General features: G+C 36.5%; 1 protein-coding gene across 1 annotated transcript in view; it reads left to right on the top strand.

Annotated features, from left to right (window-relative positions):
* Positions 1–423: 423 nt before the first annotated feature.
* The window catches only part of LOC128985886 (ribonuclease Oy-like), a 39,153-nt gene continuing 20,439 nt past the window's right edge, over positions 424–19,137 (top strand). The window contains exons 1-2 of the mRNA XM_054405850.1: positions 424–624; positions 8,865–8,989. Of these exons, the coding sequence (XP_054261825.1) occupies positions 8,874–8,989 (116 nt within the window). The 5' untranslated portion in view covers positions 424–624; positions 8,865–8,873. The remainder of the gene's footprint in view (positions 625–8,864; positions 8,990–19,137) is intronic.

Raw genomic sequence — 19,137 nt, 5'->3', positions numbered from 1 at the left:
TTACCATAGACAGTATGTTTAATCCATGATGTTACTCTCAATTTTTACAGAGTTATCGTTTATACGGCTTGATTAGAGCTCGAGGTGAAACTAAGATTTCGGTGAACAAAGATTTGGTTTAATATAATTCTTTTTAAGAAATTGAATCTACTCTTAAGACACTAGACATTATTGTTTATCTTTATGCAAATAAGTTATGCAATAGATTTTGTCATTACCTGAAAAGCACTGAGAAATGCAAAATTTAGTGATACCAATGAAACCACGGCCGGATGTTTAAGTTACAATTAATTGACCTTAATCTACGGTCCAAGTAAATGCAGTTTCTTTTAACTTGTTTGGTAACTGAAACCATATGTAATCATTTACAGCTGATTTAGCAATGTTGCTGTGGCTGTGCTATACATTCGTAGTGAAAGTGAAGTGGTCTGTGATTGTGTTTGTCGTCGTCAGTTAAGTTACTCAGTTTCAATTTTGTTTTCTTTTAGATGTGTCAAAGAAGTTATTGTTGACATTTTTTGTAATGTGCTATTTACCAATAAAAAATTAAAACGTAGTAGCTTATGTAATTTATATTTGCTGGCATTATTCTACACAGGTATTCCCCACATTCGTGTTAAACAGGTAAGTTATATTAAAATATTGAAAACTTATCACAATGCCAATGACATTGATTGACTTTTATCATAGCAATTCAGTTCAGTTAAGCCTATAAGTTAGACTATTTACAAGAATTAGTTAACATATTGGGCCTTCTTTTTTAATTTTGATGCAACCTATCTTTTACCACAGATTGATTGATGAAAAGGAAGAGGCCTGGGCTTAACTTGGTAGTAATAGCTTTGTTAGGCATATCAGAAAAACTTTTCCTGACGTTAAGTTACCCCTATAGGCCCATTTCTATCTTACCAATCTTCGGTAAAGTCTTGGTGGCCCTGATGACTAAGCAGCTCTGTGAACACCTGGAGTCAAATAACTTGCTGACAGATGGAATTTTGATTTGGTAAGGGCCGATCCACAACAGGGGGCGGTAATGAGGCTTGCAGGTTTGGTTGGCGAGGCATTTGAAGCTTGTTACACAGACCCCCCTCACATTGTGCGATCTAAGTCGTGCATTCGATTGTGTCAACCATACTCCACCGGTGAGGATGCTGGAGAGTCATGGAGTAGGTGGCACTGTCCTCAAGACTATTGAATCTTATCTTTCGTGTAGGCAGCAGGTGGTCTCCATTGAGGGGGTGATTTCGGCACCTCTAGAGGTAGGTTATGGAGTCCTGCAAGGATCTGTTGGGCTGTAATTCTCTTCCTAAAGTTAGTCATGATAAATGACCTTGACAAGACTGGAAATGTTGTATTGTTTGCTGACGATACCACCATTGTGTCACGAGGACTGCATGTTGATCAGTCTGTAGCGGGAGCAGAGCAACACTTACTAGGAGCTTCAAACTGGTTTGAGGCAAATGGCTTCCAGCTGAACCAAACCAAAACACAGTCCATCGTCTGCAGTCTAGCCAAACGTGCTCCTCCGAATGACCCGGTGAAGTTGTTAGGATTCACACTAGACCAAAAACTAACCTGGAGTGGATATGGACCAAGTTTGCAGTAAAATATCTAGGGTATGCTTCCTGCTTCTGAAACTAAGACATCTGGTCACAGAGAAATATCTGTTGATTGTGTATCACACAATGTTTCATTGCCATGTGAGCCTATGGTATTTTGTTGTGGGGACTTGCACCCATGACCAAAAAATATTGATCCTGTAAAAGAGAGCTCTGAGAATAATCACCTTCAGCCATCGTTGGGCTCACTGCAAGCCTATATTTGCCGGGGTGGGCAGTCTTACAGTGTATAGTCACTATATCCTCGCTTGCATAAAATACGCGTTAGACAATATTGAGGAGTTTCTTTCAAGAGCAGCAACACATCAACATCTTACTAGGCATCGTACCTGAAACCTAGATGTCCCTAGAGTTAGGCTGTCAAGGACTCAGAAGGCCTTCAGTAATGGAGCCATAAAAATATACTTAATAATAAGTTGCCAAACTCCATCCTGCACCTTGACAAAAGGAAACTCCTTAAGATGCTTACAGTGTATCTAAAAAACAAAGCCTAGGTCTACTGCTTGCTGAAGGAGTACTTTGAAGACCCTCTATTAGGCCTAGGCTGAAATATGCATGTACACAGCCTCAGTTTTAATTATATGTTAATTGTAGGCTATGTTCTAAGTGTAAAAAAGTAATTTTATGTTTATAATGACGCCATCAATCCCCCATGGGGTAAAAGATGAAGAACAGGTAATAAGTAATAACATAATAAGTTTGATCACCTTACTGGATCGGTGAAAGATGTCAAGTCTGTTCTTGGCTGTTTGTTAAGTAAATATCAATTTTAGACTAGACCTAAATGGACACAATTTCCTTCTTTATTAAAAATCAGTCGCACATCGGAAGATGTTGATTTAGGTTAACCTATCTAGTACCGTACCACCAGTCCGATTTTATCCATTGACGTCTCATTGGAAAGAGCGTGTCACTTAGATTTGCAAACTGGCCTTAATTTTTGGAAGCGTCCCTTGGGCTCTGCCCCAGTGGCTTTGAAAGTTCCCATGTTATCCTTATGGAGAACATAATTGTTTACATTTTGATCAGCTGTATAATTTAATTGCTGTTATTTATTTTTCAATTGAATGAAACGCATTGAGTACATATTTATTTACTACTAGATGTACCCGCGGGCTTTGCCCCGTTTAACTTCATAAGTATTCGCATGGCTCATTCACGTCCTGGTTGAAGTTCGTTCGCTACGCTCACTCACCTTTGGGTTGGAGCTCGTTCGCTGGGCTCACTTGCCTTCAGGTTAGCTCGTTCGCTACGCTAACTCGCCTCCAGGTTGAAGTTCGTTCGCTACGCTCACTCACTTTTTGGTTGGAAATTAGCTGTTGTCATAAACTAAAAAAAAAATAATAGTGCTGCACCCTGTTGGTAATCCTTGTAACTTTTATGCTATTGAACATCATAGAACAGAACCAACTTGTTTATTTGAAACAGCTGTTAAGATTCATTAATTCCTTTTAAATATGAAAAATCATAAGAATAACATGGGAACTACAGAGCCACTGGGGCGGAGCCCGAAAGGGTTTTTGATATAAGAATATGCTTTAATGTTAATCGGGAATGTGAGCTATCATCATGCCAAATTTCAGCCCAATCCGTCCAGTAGTTTATGCGTGATTGAGCAACACACACACAAACACACACTCAAACTCACAAACTTTCAGATTTATAATATTAGTAAGATTTGAGTTTGTGTAAACATAACCCCCAAGACGGATTGTTTGTTGTATTAATAGTCAAAGGTGTTAGTATGGTTGCATCTTAAATTTGTGTATTTATCGTTGTTTTGTGTCGCTATGACGGATCGTGTTAGCTTGATTGTAACTTAAATTTGTGCGTTTATCGTTGTTTTGTGTAGCTATAATTTGTTTATTTGTTGCTTTTTCTTTTAAATGCCTCCGACGCGTCGACAACACGAACGAAACATAGACAGGAGGCGTAATCGTGATAACGACCGCAGCTACAGAACAGTGGCGCGCAATTAACTCATCACAGTCGGCACCTGACCCTGGACAATCTCAACTATTAGGTTACAAATGCGCCCTAACACTACCCCAAAACAACTTTTCATTCTAAATTATTGGCCCTCTATCAATGACCTGTGTTGCCTGTACAGCGAGGCATTTTGAGAAGGAGAAAACCGGCCGGAATTCTTGAGTTTACTCTTTTAAACTCACTGTTATTCGTTTTGAAATAACTCCTGTACTACTTTGCAATTGCTCGAGTTCGAGCAACATGTTACACACTAGTATGGTATTATTAAAATATATATATATATAAAAAAACACTGATTAGCATTGACTCAGTTAACAATGTGAGGCAATATCCACGTCCTCCTGAGTAACTTATGTTACCTAGTTATTTAATGGTTTAAGAACCTGCATTCAGTAGCCTAATCACAATTGCTGCTTGTGGCAACTATTGTTTCGGTACTGCTAAGGAACCATCTTCAGGCCGTACAAGGTGTCTTCAGGTCACTTCCACTGTGTATGAAGGTCTTCGTTGATGATAAAAAAATACATATAAAACACACATGAACTCGCTTAAATATAGTAGCCTACTTATAAATAAAATTTTAAATAGTAACATGGAAGTTTTACACCAAGTTTTCAAGACCTTTCTGAGTCGGTCGTCAGTTTTTAGCTGTGTACCTACGTGCCTTAATGTTTTCGTGTCGTGTCCGTGTGTTGTGTTGCATGTATTATTTATTAAACTTTGAAGAAATGAAAATGAAGAATCCATATAAAATTACCCCCGCCGCAGCAAACCTGCAGACTAAGCGAATTTCCATTTGACTGATTGGATTTACACTGAAATGTCTACTTAAAAATATAACATTTATTCTTGATTTAAATAGAATTAGTTTTACAAGTACTTAGGTTTGCTGCATCAGGGAGGGTAAAACTTTTTTTTTGTAAAATGTGAATAGTTAGTAAGAAATGAAAACATTTTCCAAATTTGATCAAAATATGTTCACAAACAAGCAAACTACAACAGTTTACTTATTCTCCATTTTAAATTTACAATTTTTTTGAATTTTCTCCGTAACCATTAGGCGCATAATAACGCTTCAATATACTAAATTATTTGTTTTTTTAAGCTCTACAAAATGGTTTGGAAAGAAATTGCTAAATTTTATGTTTTTTGGTTCAAAAATGGGAAAAACCTATTTTTACCCCATAAAACCCCCCGTAAACCCCCGTTCCCATGGTCCGATCATGCTGGATCGCGAACTCGTTCAAATAAACGTACGTTTACACGTTTGTACCAAATTTCATCAAAATCGGATCATTTTTGCTCGAGTTATCGTGCTGACGGACATATATATATATATATATATATATATATAGATATATAAATATATATATATATATATATATATATATATATATGAATTAGAACGGATGGCGTTTTTGGCCTCTAGGGACCTCAGAACAAAAAAAAAAAAAATCGGTCCCGCATCCAGGTCTTACTATGAGTACTACGGTAATAGCTTATTCCCTATATGGGAAATTCACTAATAAAAATAGTTCAGTTTTAGTACATGATGACTACCTACGCACCCAACGATGGAGTTATCTCTGAAATGGCCGTAGTGCTCAATTAACAGAATTGCAAAGACTGTAAGCACAGAAAATATACTACAATAGTAGTACATTTTCTGTGCTGTAAGTAGCCTTTATATACAAATTCTATTATAACACCACAAAAAAAATACTGGATAGGGAGGGGGATGAAAAAGGCTGGCTGGGAATGTGAGCCAGCAGTGATAAGGAGACAGTGGCTGACGTCATACCACGTTGACCACAGACCACCAGTTTGAACTACGATTTTTGCCCGGTCGCATCCCACATTTCTTGGGTCCTCGAGTATTCGGTTGTTTTTAGCGAATTTCCCATATAGGGAATAAGCTATTACCGTAGTACTCATGGTAAGACCTGGACGCGGGACCGATTTTTTTTTTCGTTTTGAGGTCCCTAGAGGCCAAAAACACCATCCGTTCAAATTCATATATATATATATATATATTTATATATTTATATATTTATATATATATATATATACTAGCTGACCCCGCGAACTTCGTATCGCCTAAGTTATAGGTTTCCCCTAAGACAGACCGATGGAAAGAAAGTACCGTTACGTTTAATTTTCAAGATGATCTCGTTCGCATCGCTCAATCACGTCCTGGTTGAAGTTCGTTCGCTACGCTCACTCACCTTTGGGTTGGAGCTCGTTCGCTACGCTCACTCACCTTTAGGTTGGAGCTCGTTCGCTGCGCTCACTTGCCTTTAGGTTAGCTCGTTCGCTACGCTCACTCGCCTCCAGGTTGAAGTTCGTTCGCTACGCTCACTCACCTTTTGGTTGCAAATTAGCTGTTGTCATAAATGTAAAAGAAATAATAGTGCTGCACCCTGTTGGTAATCCTTGTAACTTTAATGCAATTGAACATCATAGAACGGAACCAACTTGTTTAATTGAAACAGCTGTTAAGATTCATTAATTCCATTTCCCATAAGATTAACATGGGAAACTCCAGAGCCACTGGGGCGGAGCCCTTTTAAGAATTTCGAAACGGGAAATAGTTTACTTCCTATTCGCATACCTACAGAATTTACACACCAAATTTCATAACGATCGGTGAAGTCGTTCCGGAGGAGTTTGCAGACAAACACTGTGACACGAGAATTTTATATATTAGATGTGTCCGTCAGCACGATAACTCAAGCAAAAATGATCCGATTTTGATGAAATTTGGTACAAACATGTAAACGTACATTTATTCGAACGAGTTCGCGATCCAGCATGATCGGACCATGGGAACGGGGGTTTACGGGGGGTTTTATGGGGTAAAAATAGGTTTTTCCCATTTTTGACCCATAAAACATAAAATTTAGCAATTTCTTTCCAAACCATTTTGTAGAGCATAAAAAAACAAATAATTTAGTATATTGAAGCGTTATTATGCGCCTAATGGTTACGGAGAAAACTCCAAAAAATTGTAAATTTAAAATTCCCATGTTATTCTTATGGAGAATAAGTAAACTGTTGTAGTTTGCTTATTTGTGAACATATTTTGACCAAATTTGGAAAATGTTTTTATTTCTTACTAACTATTCACATTTTACAAAAAAAAAAACAGTTTTACCCTCCCTGATGCAGCAAACCTAAGTACTTGTTAAACTAATTCTATTTAAATCAAGAATAAATGTTACTAGAGAACCCGTGCGGCTCAATGAGCCGCATAGTATGAAACATAATCCCGAGGAAACGTTAACGTTATGCTTAAATTAGAGTAATTCTAGTTAAATCTTAGAGTTGTTTAAACACTTGTTAGAAACTAATTTAAAATATATATATTTGCGTCGTCAAGGCTCACCTACATTATTTCTGCTCTCAGTTTTAACTGATAACTAACTTCTAATGAATGCTAAACGATCTGCTTCAATTGGAGTTAACATGATGCGAAAGTTTTTCCAGCATTGTGAATTGAAGAAAACTGTTGCCTTACTGATAACCTGTGTTAAGTAATTTAAGTTAGGTCATTTTATTTCTTTGATTTGAGACATCCTCCTAATAAAACAAATTTTCTCCTTAGGTAATCCTAAAAAGTTGGGTGATACAGAATCAACCATTTCATGTGCTCCATTTTTTACTTACAAACTCTGGGTTACCAACTGGACAGCACTAATCTGCTTTGAATAGGCTAGGCAGCAACACCATTGAAAGTTGGTTAACTATTTTAACCAAGTGAATGTATATCTGGATAGGTATCTGTTAGACCAGGCCGCCTCTCTATTTCCACTCTCTTCATATGCATAAGATATCTTATTATTAATTGTCTCATTCTCCCGTTTTAAATATTTCTTCTTTGAACATGAGGTATTTTCTGTTCTTCCAACAAAACTGATTAGCTGTTTACTTGGTCTTAACCTCCTGAATATTACAAACATTAATATGTACTCACAAAAAGCTAATGAGTTTCTTTTTATAAACAGCTGTTTTTTGTTTTAAAATTTGTTCCATGTATTTCTTATGGGGAAAACCCGACCTTTGGGAAGGTCTCACGCCCTTAAGAGTGGGAATTTCAAAATTCTAAAACCTTATTGCAAAACTACATATTGAGACAAATCTTTTGACACCTTAAACGTTGAAATTGGTCCACAAATAAGGGAGGAGTTGCGTTAACAAAAAACGGCTTCACGTATTATATAGATAGATATTTTTAAGTAGACATTTCAGTGTAAATCCAATCAGTGAAATGGAAATTCGCTTAGTCTGCAGGTTTGCTGCGGCGGGGGTATTTATGTTTAACGTTTGTCTTTCAATGCCTGTATTCGTGTGTGTTTTATATGTATTTTCTTATTATCAATGACAACCAGTGGACGTAAATAACCTGAAGACACCTTGTACGGCCTGAAGATGGTTCCTTAGCAGAACTGAAACTATAGTTGCCGCAAGCAGCAATTTGGATTACTGAATGCTGGTACTTAAACCATTATAAATACTCAAACGTAATCCGGAGGCTAACAACTCTTGATTATGTTTGCAACCAATGGCATTCCTTTTTCTCAAAGACATGAAATTACAGTAACGATAAGCCAGATTAGTATCATAGCTACTTTACTTCATTTATGTCAGTATGTTGGGTGGATTAGCCTACATCATGCTGAGCCAGGACCAGAGTATGACACAATAAGTGAGAGTGAATATCTGAATGAATACTGAATATTTTATATATTTTTTTTAAGATGTAGGCTACTTATGAAAAATGATGTTACGGTAGGACCAATTTTAAATAAATAAATACAATAGCCTATGCTGGGTTTGCGTCTTCTCAATTTGACACTATCAGAAAGAATGATACACTGGGAAAGTACTCTTAGACACTTCAAAGTTTGCCCTATTGTTGTTTAACATGCTCATACTGCTCATATTCCGACCATTGGCTCATTGAAGTTTGTCTATCCCGATGAGATAACCTTGGTATTCTAGCATTAGGCCCACATCAAACAGCAAGTACAAGCGGTAAAAACTACTTAATAGGCTGTAAGTTATAACCCTGAAAGAATATTTTAGAACCTGAGAGCTTATTCATAATCCAGTAAGAACTGAAGTTTCACACTTCCATTTTTAAGGGGCTACTGAGTAAGCTATATCATATTACAAGTGTCAAACTATGGAGAAACAACTGTAGTTTTAATTACCAGGAAGACTGTTAACTTAATGTATGTTTATAATTATTTTCAGACTATAAAAATGATTACTTCAAACCACCAGAGAGTTGAATCACCTTGGTTGCTACCTGGTTTCAAGACAAGAATATTCATTTATTTGTTTGTCTTCACAGTGGTATCAAGCTTGGTTCTCTTAAGGTATGTATAGCAATTTGCTAAATCAATTTCACATTATTTATTATTTATTATTTATTTGAAACAAATTGAAACACACATTTTTACATATCATTTTTCACCATGCTGCAAAAGCCTGACATGGCTTGTCTGCAGCTCATTAAACTAAAGGGAATCAAGTCCAAACTCTTATCACTTCCATCAGTCAGTGTGTGTGTCCTCCTTATCTCTCTAGCCTGTTATCACAAACATCTTGAAGTCCCAAAACTCTTTACAATAAAACAAAAACCTAATATGATTAAAAAAATTGAAATTCTTGACAAACACAATAATTTAAAAAGCTGAATAATTTTTTTTTTTTTTTTTTTTTTGTGTATTTATGCAGTATAAATAAACTCTATTTAGTCGAAGACAAAATAACTATTAAACAATTTACAAATTGATAACATTTTTTTTTTTTTTTGTAAACAAAACTCTTTAGACCCAGATGAAATAACTCTAAAATTACCAACTAAATAACATTTCATATACCTATGTGAAACAACAATTAACATCTTTAACAAGAATAAATGTATCTCTTAACAATATGTAATACAACAAAATTTATACTGACTAAACTATTTCTAAATAAAATTGTTTTAATTTTAATTTAACCATTCTATATGTTTGTAAATCTCTATGTTCTTTTTGTAAGCTATTGAAGAGGGAAGGAATCAAAAATTTTCTTGTTCTCTTAGAATATTTATTTGTTGATCGCGGTACGATATAAAATAGTCTTCTTGATCTATATTTATGTTCATTTCTTTGCTTAAAATTGTCTGTGAAATAGTTATCAACAATAAGCAGATATTTAAACAACCGGTCTACTGGCAAAACATTTAACAACTGAAACCCAAGCATAGGATTATCCAACATAACAGTAGAATCAAGCTTAGCCACTATTTTTATGATTCTGGATTGCACAGTTTGAAGTTGCTTCATGGCTGTATTGGATGCTGATCCCCAAGTCCTCAATCCATACCTGATTAATGATTCACAAAGGCTGGTATAAATCAATTTCAGGGTGCTGGTTGGTAAAAATTCTCTTAAATAATAAAACTTAACTGCACATGTTCTCATCTTATCAGTTATACTTTTTATATGTAAATCCCATTTAAAGTTGTGATCAATTATTATTCCCAGATACTTATAGTTCGTAACAATTTCTAATACTTTACAGTTACAAATATTTGCCACATATGTTTTTCTATGCAAGCAATCATGAGAATGGAACTTTATTTCAGGATTTGTGCATCTGAATGCTGGTGTGTGAATATGCATAATCTTAGATTTATTTCCATTAATACATAAACCATTATCATGACACCACTTGCTTAGATTTAGGAAATTATGTTGAATGTTTTTTATTCCTTCTTCTAATATTTTATCTGAGGCTACTATTACTGTATCGTCGGCATACATGAAAATTTTACAATTTGTTATTATATTTGGTAATTCATTGACATATAATAAGTATATTAAAGGACCTAAAATGCTTCCTTGGGGGACGCCATATTTTAATTCTCTTTCCTCTCCATATGTATTGTTTATTCTCACTCTAAAAGTTCTGTTTTTTAGGTAATCAAGAAACCAGCTCTTGATTGATCCTTTAATACCCGCCCTATCCAAAGCCATAGCTACTTTACTGTGCTTCAAAGTATCAAAAGCCTTCGAAAAGTCAATGAAGATCACAAACACATGTTTACTCTCACCAAGTTGGCCATTAACGTAATCAGAAAAATCTAATAGGAGATCATTAGTTCCTTTTTTCTTTTGATATGCATACTGATTTTTATGTAAGATTTCATTGTCCTCCAAGTGGCTTATTAGATTATTGGCAACATGTCTCTCCATTATTTTATCTATTGACGGTAGTATTGATATAGGGCGGTAATTCAAAAATTCATCATGCCTCCCTGCTTTGTAAACTGGCCTTACAACTGCTGTCTTAAGCATGTCAGGAACTTTGGATGTTTTTAAAGATGTGTTGATTAATTTAATTATTGGTTTAGATAGTAATTCATGATTATTTCTTATATCAATCATTCTGATTTCATCATATCCAGGTCCCTTCTTAGTAATTGATCCCAAAATTTGTATGAGTTTGTCTTTGTTTAGCTTTGGTATATATAATGAAGCATTGCATTCATCTAAATTATTTATGTTCAATGTAATTTGTTGGCAATCATGTACAACTGAGTATACACCTTCAGTGAATTGTTCCCCAAAAGAGTTACAAATTTCTTTTTCTGTTCTTTGCCCTCCCAGATATCTTTCAACCACCTCATCTATGCTTTTCTTCTTATTTCTTCCTAAAATTGAATTAATCTGACCCCAAACTTCTTTAGTATTCTTTTGATTCGCACTAAAAAATCTATAATAGTAAATTCTCTTTGCTCTCACTATTTCTTTATTTACCTTATTTCTAGCCTCTTTATATTTGTCTTTATGTCCTATATTACGGGGATATGCTTTATGTATCCTAAATAGTCTATCTCTATTCTTTATCATCTCAACTATGTTATGTGTCATCCACGGTTTTTTAATTTTTTTCTTATTTTGAGATTTTCTTATATCAGTACAAATATTATATGATTCCTTAAATAATTGATATATTTTATCATAAATTTCATTGACATCTGTAGCACTTTCAACAGACAGCCAGTCCCTCTGCCCCAATACTTGTCCCAGCAAGGCTCCATTGATAATATGTTTGTTGACATTGGTAGGCTGGTGAGCTGGGCAAGAGTTGTCAGGCTGGACATTGACCACACAGCTGTAGTGGTCTGAGATCTTAACTTGTACTATGTCTGCACTGACCTTTGTCCTCCATGTTCTCAGATAAGCATGGTCTAGACATGTCTGTGTCAGTTTTCCTGCTCTTATCTCCTCTCTTGTAAAACAATTTATATAGGACATTAAACCGTTCACTGCCATTACATTTTTATATTCGAGTACATTTCTATTTTTTGTGTCTTTCAGGTCCAGATTTATATCTCCAATTACTAATAGATTACCATTTATTAGTCTAACCATTTCATCTAATTCAGAAATAAAGCTTTTCTCATTTCCTGATGGCTGTCTGTATATTGCAAGAATGTTTAGTGAATAATTGAGCCTTGTTACCTTAGTGGCAATGCTTTCAAAATTACTACTGCTTGATGGTAATTCATGCAATGTAATGTCTTTTCTGCTGAAAATTAAGATTCCTCCACCTCTATTATATTTTCTTAAATTAAAAATCTTATCAAAATTATCAATTGTAAACAAATCTATAACATCTAATAAGTTTTCACTAATATTAATTTCTGTTAAAATAATCACATCTAGTATTTCTAAACAGTTGCAGAAACATGCTAAAAATTCATCCCAGTTTTTCCTAATTGATCTTATATTCATGTGCAAAAATGTTATTCCCTGTTTGTAAAGCTTGTTTTTACATGAATCAATTAAACTGCTAACATCTTTAAAAACTGATGTTTGATACTCTTCGTTGCTCATAAAATCTTTGTCCATGAAAATTGCAAATATTATTTAAAATTTCTAACTTCCAGGGAATAACAAATTTATTACTTTATTTTACTTAATTGAGACATATCATCTATCACTAAAATTTCACTTTTTTCACTTTTTCGCACCCTAACTGCTCCATGTTTGTACCAAAAAAACTTATAACCTAGATCTTTTCCCCTTTTCTTAGCTTCCCGGAGCAAGTTCCTGTAGTAAAGTGTTAGATTTTGACTCACATATATCCTGCCGCCGTCCAGCCCCGTCACTTGGTTGTTGGTCACCACCTTATCCCTTGCTTCTAGCAACTCCTCTCTCTTCTTCCTCCTTACTAGCTGTACTATGATGGTCGCTGGTCGGTTGTCACGTCGAGTCTTTGGAAGTCGGTGAGCCATCTCGATGTCGTCTTTCGTCATCTGCACACCCATCTTGTTTGCTACATTCACTACTATTTCCTCAACATCTTCCTTCTCTTGCTCAGTAACTTCATTGATCTCAATGTTTCTGTTTCTTCCATATTGTTCTAGTTGATTAAGTCTTGCTTCCAATGTACTTATCTGTTCATCTTTCTTCTGAATAATTTTCTTTAGCTGCTGAATCTCTCTCTCCAAAGCTGTCAAAACCTCTAACTTTCTATTGATGTCATCGTATTGGATTCCTAAATACTCCTGGCTTTTAACCATTTCATCATTGTTATTCTTAATTTGCTTAATATCTTCTTTAATTTCAGACAAGCACTTTAATTTTGTAGCTACTTCTTCTAGGAATGTTTTTAATTTTTCAGCCTCCTCTTCCTTTACCTCTGCTTTTTGTCCGATCCTCTTAACTGATTTGCATATTTCGCAATTCCACTCTGTCTTGTGTGCTTTTGTTAGTTTTTTAAATATGGCTTGGGTAAACCCAGCACATTTGTAATGATATTCTAATTTACATTTATCATTAGAACAAACAATTAATTCAGATTTATCTAATATAACCTCCTTACAATGGCCACAACTCATCTTGCAAGAACTTGACAAAACAGCAACAAGGAAAACTGGACACAAAACTCACAGAGACAAGGAAAACACAACCTTCCTCTATCACTGCCACTGACTGACTGAAATTAAGTTTATTTTATTAAGGGGAAGTAACTTAAGAAAAGAAGAACCTTAATGATTTTCCCTAATCACTTCCTAAGGGAAGTAAAGTGGCTGTTGTGTGTGAAGATGTCATGTTAGTTTTTTTTAAATCCCAAAACTATATGTTATTTATATATTTTTTAATTAAAAAGGGCAAGAATAAAGTAAAGATTGTATGCATGTATATTTTAATCCTATTTCTAAAATTACAATAAAGATATGACTAATTTTTATCAGAGCAATGTTAATAATAATAATGTTGATTGTTCAAATACTTATTTCAATAGTCATGTTAAGCATTTGTCAACCCGCTGTATGATAATCTCCTCTACATCAGGCAACTATGTCATTTAAAAGCCTTATGCAGTTTTGTTTGTTAAGTTATTAATTTATTATTTATGTTAAGTGCTGATCAGGTAAGCCAGTTCCTAGGCAAAATCAAGATTACCTTAATATCTGTTATGGATTGTTTGAGAATTGAATTAGTTGCGTAATTTAATTAGTGGACTGTATTGTATTATGACGTTTGAATAAATTGAGCAGTAAAATGACACATCTGAAACTTGAAAGAAAATAATTAGGCTAATGAAGTCTTATCTAATATTAAAATTGAAGTATCACTCACGACCGATCCTTTCTTCTCTGTACGAAGCGTGGTCGGCGGCCTGGAGTGTGGAGTGTAGAATTCTCAGGGGCCCCTTGGTCCAGCGAAGATCATCCTGCCGTAGTGGATAACGTCGTTCACGGACACAAAGATAATCCCAGAGGCGAGACACGATAATTGTTGAATTTAAAACCGATCACGGTATAAAGAAAGTTCAAGGCACAAACTGGTGCGTGATAAGCGGTAGCGGGCGGGAATGTGTATTGACATTGGCAAGAAGAAGAGATAAGAGGAAAAAGGAGTAGGTAATGCTATGTCACTGGCAGGATTGCCAACTAGGAAAAGAGGAATGACTCGCAATGAGTCTGTCCTTATGTATGTATGCCAAAATGGGCTGAACTTTAATTAAACTTGATTTTGTCCTTTTTATTTATTATTATTTACACAACATACCGGCCCCCCTTGAACTGGCAGGTTCAACAGAACATCTTCAAAAGAAAAAAGAAAAAGAGAAACTTGTGCTCCTGCACACTAAATAAGAGTTTTTCTGGTTAAAATCAAACAAAAAACACTTTAAATAAAACAGGGGGTATGAGAATTGAAGGATGTAGATCTTGATGTCTTCATTCCGATGGTAATAGGGAGAGTTTGATGACTGGTCGTTTGAAGACTCCAGAGGCTGTTTTTACTTCGGCAACTCTGGGAACATTGTCCTTTCCAGGGAATAAGGAAATAACTCTGCCCATTTTCCATTGGAGTGGAGGGAGATTATCTTCTTGAAGAATGACAAGATCGCCAGGGCTGATGTGCTTCTGGGGAGTTGTCCATTTTGGGCGATTCTGTAAGGTATACAAATAATCGCGTTGCCATCGTTTCCAGATATTTTGTGCAACGGATTGAACCAATTGCCATCTCTTGAGACGGTTCATAGGAGTACTTGTCTGATCTGTTTCAGGTAAAAGAGCAGGAGGTCCAAAAGTCAAGAAATTACCTGGTGTTAGAGCTTCTAATTCACATGGATCTGATGACAGTGGGGTAATTGGGAGTGAATTTAGCATTGCTTCAACTCTACATGTTAAAGTAGTGAATTCTTCAAGTGTAAGAACTTGCTCACCTATGACTCTATGTAGGTGATATTTAGCGCTTTGTACGGCACGCTCCCAAAGTCCTCCAAAATGGGGAGACCTAGGGGGAATGAAGTGAAAGGTGATTTCCTTCTCAAGAAGCCAAGTGTTGACAGGATGGGATTGCAGAATAATCTCTATCGTTTTCTGGAGTTGTCGAGCAGCACCGACAAAATTTGTGGCATTGTCTGAGTGTAAATTCCTGACAAGTCCTCGACGGGAAATAAACCGAGTCAATGAGGCCAAAAAAGCATCGGCTGTTAAATCGGTCACAACTTCTAGGTGGATGGCTTTTGTTGTCATGCAAATGAAAAGGCAGAGGTAGACTTTGATGTGTTGTAATCTGCGAACAGGGTAAAGCTTGACGTTGAAGGGACCTGCGAAGTCGACAGCTGAAGATTCAAAGGCTCTTGAAGGTAGAACTCTGGATGCGGGTAGGTCAGCCATTAGGGGCGCAGTGACCTTCGGTTTGAAGCGATAGCACCGTAGGCAGGGGAATATTCTGTTCCTTATCTTGCTTCTTGCGGATAAAATCCAATACCTTTGAGAGATGAGGGATTGTAGTGATTGAGGTCCACAATGCAGGAAGAGAATGTGGTAGTAGTCTATGATCAGATTTGTGACGAAGTGTTGTTTAGGCAACAGTATAGGATGCTTGGAGTTGAAGTTTAAATAGGCATTAGACAGTCGTCCACCAACTCTGAGAAGACCATCTTTGTCCAGGAATGGCAAAAGACGCTGAAGAGGTAATGAAGGAGTCTGGCCTTTTTGAAGAGCAGAAATTTCGTTTGAGAAGGATTCTTGTTGTACTAGATGTAGAATGCAAACATGTTGATTTCTTGCAGTGAAAGTCTTGAAGAAGTAGTTAATGGGACATCTTGAAGAGTAGACAATTCTGGCTTGAAATATTTCAAGGAGATCTTACTTCGGCAGCGGTTGATGAAGCGTAGAACATATGCAGTTACATGTCTCAGCTTTGTCCATGAAGAAAATCTTGTAAGAAGTTCCAACTGAGGTAATTTTGTAGTTTGCAGTGCAGTTGGTTGCACAGGTTTTATATCTGGAAGTGAATGTGAACATGACAACTTGAATGATGTAGTGGGCCAGAGTGATTGAGAGAGCTTGAGCCAGTCAGGTCCTGTCCACCAAAGTGGGTGGTTGGCCAATAGCGAAGGGAGGAGTCCTCTAGATCCACAATCAGCTGGGTTCTGTTCTGAGGCGATGTGAGACCACACAATTGGGGTAGAAGTTTCTTGAATTTCTGCCACACGGTTGGAGACAAAGGTTTTGAGGCGATAGGCAGGAGTATGTATCCATGATAAAGTGATAGTTGAGTCACTCCAAGCGAACACTTCATTGATCGTTAAGTATGTACTAAGACAAGAGACACAATATTGGATTAGTTTGGAGAGGAGATGAGCTCCACAAAGTTCCAAGCGTGGTAGAGATAAACGCTTTAGCGGTGCAACACGAGACTTTGCTATCAACAAATTGGTTGTAACTCCGTGGTCCTCCTTTTCAACTCTAAGAATCACTGAGGCGCAATATCCTGATTCGCTAGCATCACAAAAACCATGAATTTGGATATTTTTTGCTTGGTAAGTATCTACATGCCTAGGTATTTGTATCTCTGCAATCGAGGGTAGCTCCTTCAGAAATGAAATCCACTGTGAAGATAATTCACTTGGTAATGGATCATCCCATTTCAATCCTTTAGTCCATAAGACTTGCATGAAAGCTTTAGCCCAAAACAAAGGTGGAGTGATCCAACCCATTGGATCAAATAGTTGAGCAATAGCAGAAAGAACTGCTCTTTTGGTTAGCGGTAAATTTGGAATTGTAACAGTGTACGAAAGTGAATCAATTTCTGGAAGCCATTTTATACCTAAAACGTTGCATGATGATTCTTTCTCTGAAAAGAACTGTAGAGGTACGCCATGGTGATCTGATGGTATTGCATTTAGTATGTTCTGACAGTTAGAAATCCATTTTCTGAGTTGAAAGCCACCTTTGGACATTAACCTAATTACATCATCCTGCAACGCTAGAGCTCCTTCTTCGGTATTTGCTCCAAGTAAAGCATCATCAACATAGATTTGACCACGAAGAGCATTGGCTGCTAGAGGGTGGTTTGAACTTTCATCAGCGATAAGCTGTTGCACGACCCGATTTGCCAAAAAAGGCGAAGAAGCCATGCCATATGTGACAGTAGTAAGCTTGTATACTTGTATAGGCTGTGATACATCATATCGCCAGTAAATCAATTGGAAATTACGATCCTCTGGATGGATCCAAATATTTCTAAACATTTGACGAATGTCACATGTAAACACAATGCGGTGTTGGCGGAAGCCCATGATGATGGCTGGAATGTCGTTGTGTAGTTTTGGTCCAGAGTGAAGAATATGATTTAGTGCCAGACCAGAGGAGGTAGCAGCAGAAGCATTAAAAACTACACGAATTTTTTCTCCTCGGAGAACTTCATGATGAGGGAGAAAGAAATGTGGTTGTTCCAATGCAATAGGTGATGAACAACGTACCATGTGACCTGAGTCTTCATAATCTTTCATAAAATCTACATATTTCTTCCTTAATTCTGGGTTGCGGTTTAGTCGATTTTCCAATGATTTGAAAATGCAAAGTGCAGAAGAAGAATTCCCAATAACTGAGGGAGATTGCTTGAATGGTAGACGTACTTGAAATTTTCCATCTTTACACCTGGTATAACCTTCTCTAAACTGGGTTTCACAATTCAGTTCATCTGGAGACAGTGATGGTGCATCAGGCACATTTTCTTGAAGCCAAAACTTCTGAATTGACTGGTGAAGATCAGTATTTGTAATTGTCAGTAGATTAATTGATGAAAAGCCTTCTTCAGGTTCGACAGGTGTATTACTGATTAATACGTAGCCAAAGACTGTGTTCAAGGCAGTTGGCATATCGTCACCAAGAGGGATTGCATCACCCTTTAGCACTCAAAGAGGTACTAACAAAGCAGAAGGTACTGGCAAAGAGATCAGCGCCAATTAGTAAGTCGACAGGAGCGGGCGTATCAAAAGTAGGATCAGCAAGAACCAGGTTGAATGTACGATCCTTAACCTCTCTTGATATGTGGCAAGCAGGTAGGTTAGTAGTTATGTTATCGAGTACAACAACTGGATGATTTTTCGCAACTACGTGGCCTCTCATTGAAGTAATGTTCAAAAAACAGAGTCCTTTAGTGGAGACTGTAGCAGATGATATTCCCAGAATTTTGTGACTTGATGATTTTACTCGAGAAATTCCTAATCTGCGTGCACATGATTCACTGAGAAAACTTTGTTGAGCAGCGCTATCGAGCACAGCGCGTGCGACAATATTATTTCCATTGGGAGTGCATACATTTACTAGTGCTGTTCCTAGTAGAACTACATTGTTACTGCAATGAGATAAACCTACTAAGACCGTAGCATTTGATGTAGAGTCCTTAGTTGCAGAGGTATTGCTCTGTGTGGGTTCAGAAGGGGCATTGTTAGCAGCAGAATTAGGTTTTGATCCATCAGAGGTATGTTTACGAGGATTATTCCTTGATTGATATAGTTTAGAACTGTTGAGACATTGGTTAGAGGGTTGATGGTTGCTTTGTGCATTCAAATGAAGCATAGTATGATGTCGACGTTGACATATATTACAAGATCGGAGAGAATTGCAAGTTCTGACTATGTTGACCCAAACAATTATTACACAATAAGTTGCTCTGTACAAACTTTAGTCTATCTGCTGGGGTTAAATTAGAAA

The sequence above is a fragment of the Macrosteles quadrilineatus genome, unplaced genomic scaffold, assembly GCF_028750875.1.
Source record: "Macrosteles quadrilineatus isolate MER2022 unplaced genomic scaffold, UCM_ALF_1.0 Scaffold_2__2_contigs__length_208266976, whole genome shotgun sequence".
Lineage (NCBI taxonomy): Eukaryota > Metazoa > Arthropoda > Insecta > Hemiptera > Cicadellidae > Macrosteles > Macrosteles quadrilineatus.
Note: the sequence above shows the minus strand (reverse complement) of the source record. Positions and strands in the feature narration are given on the sequence as shown.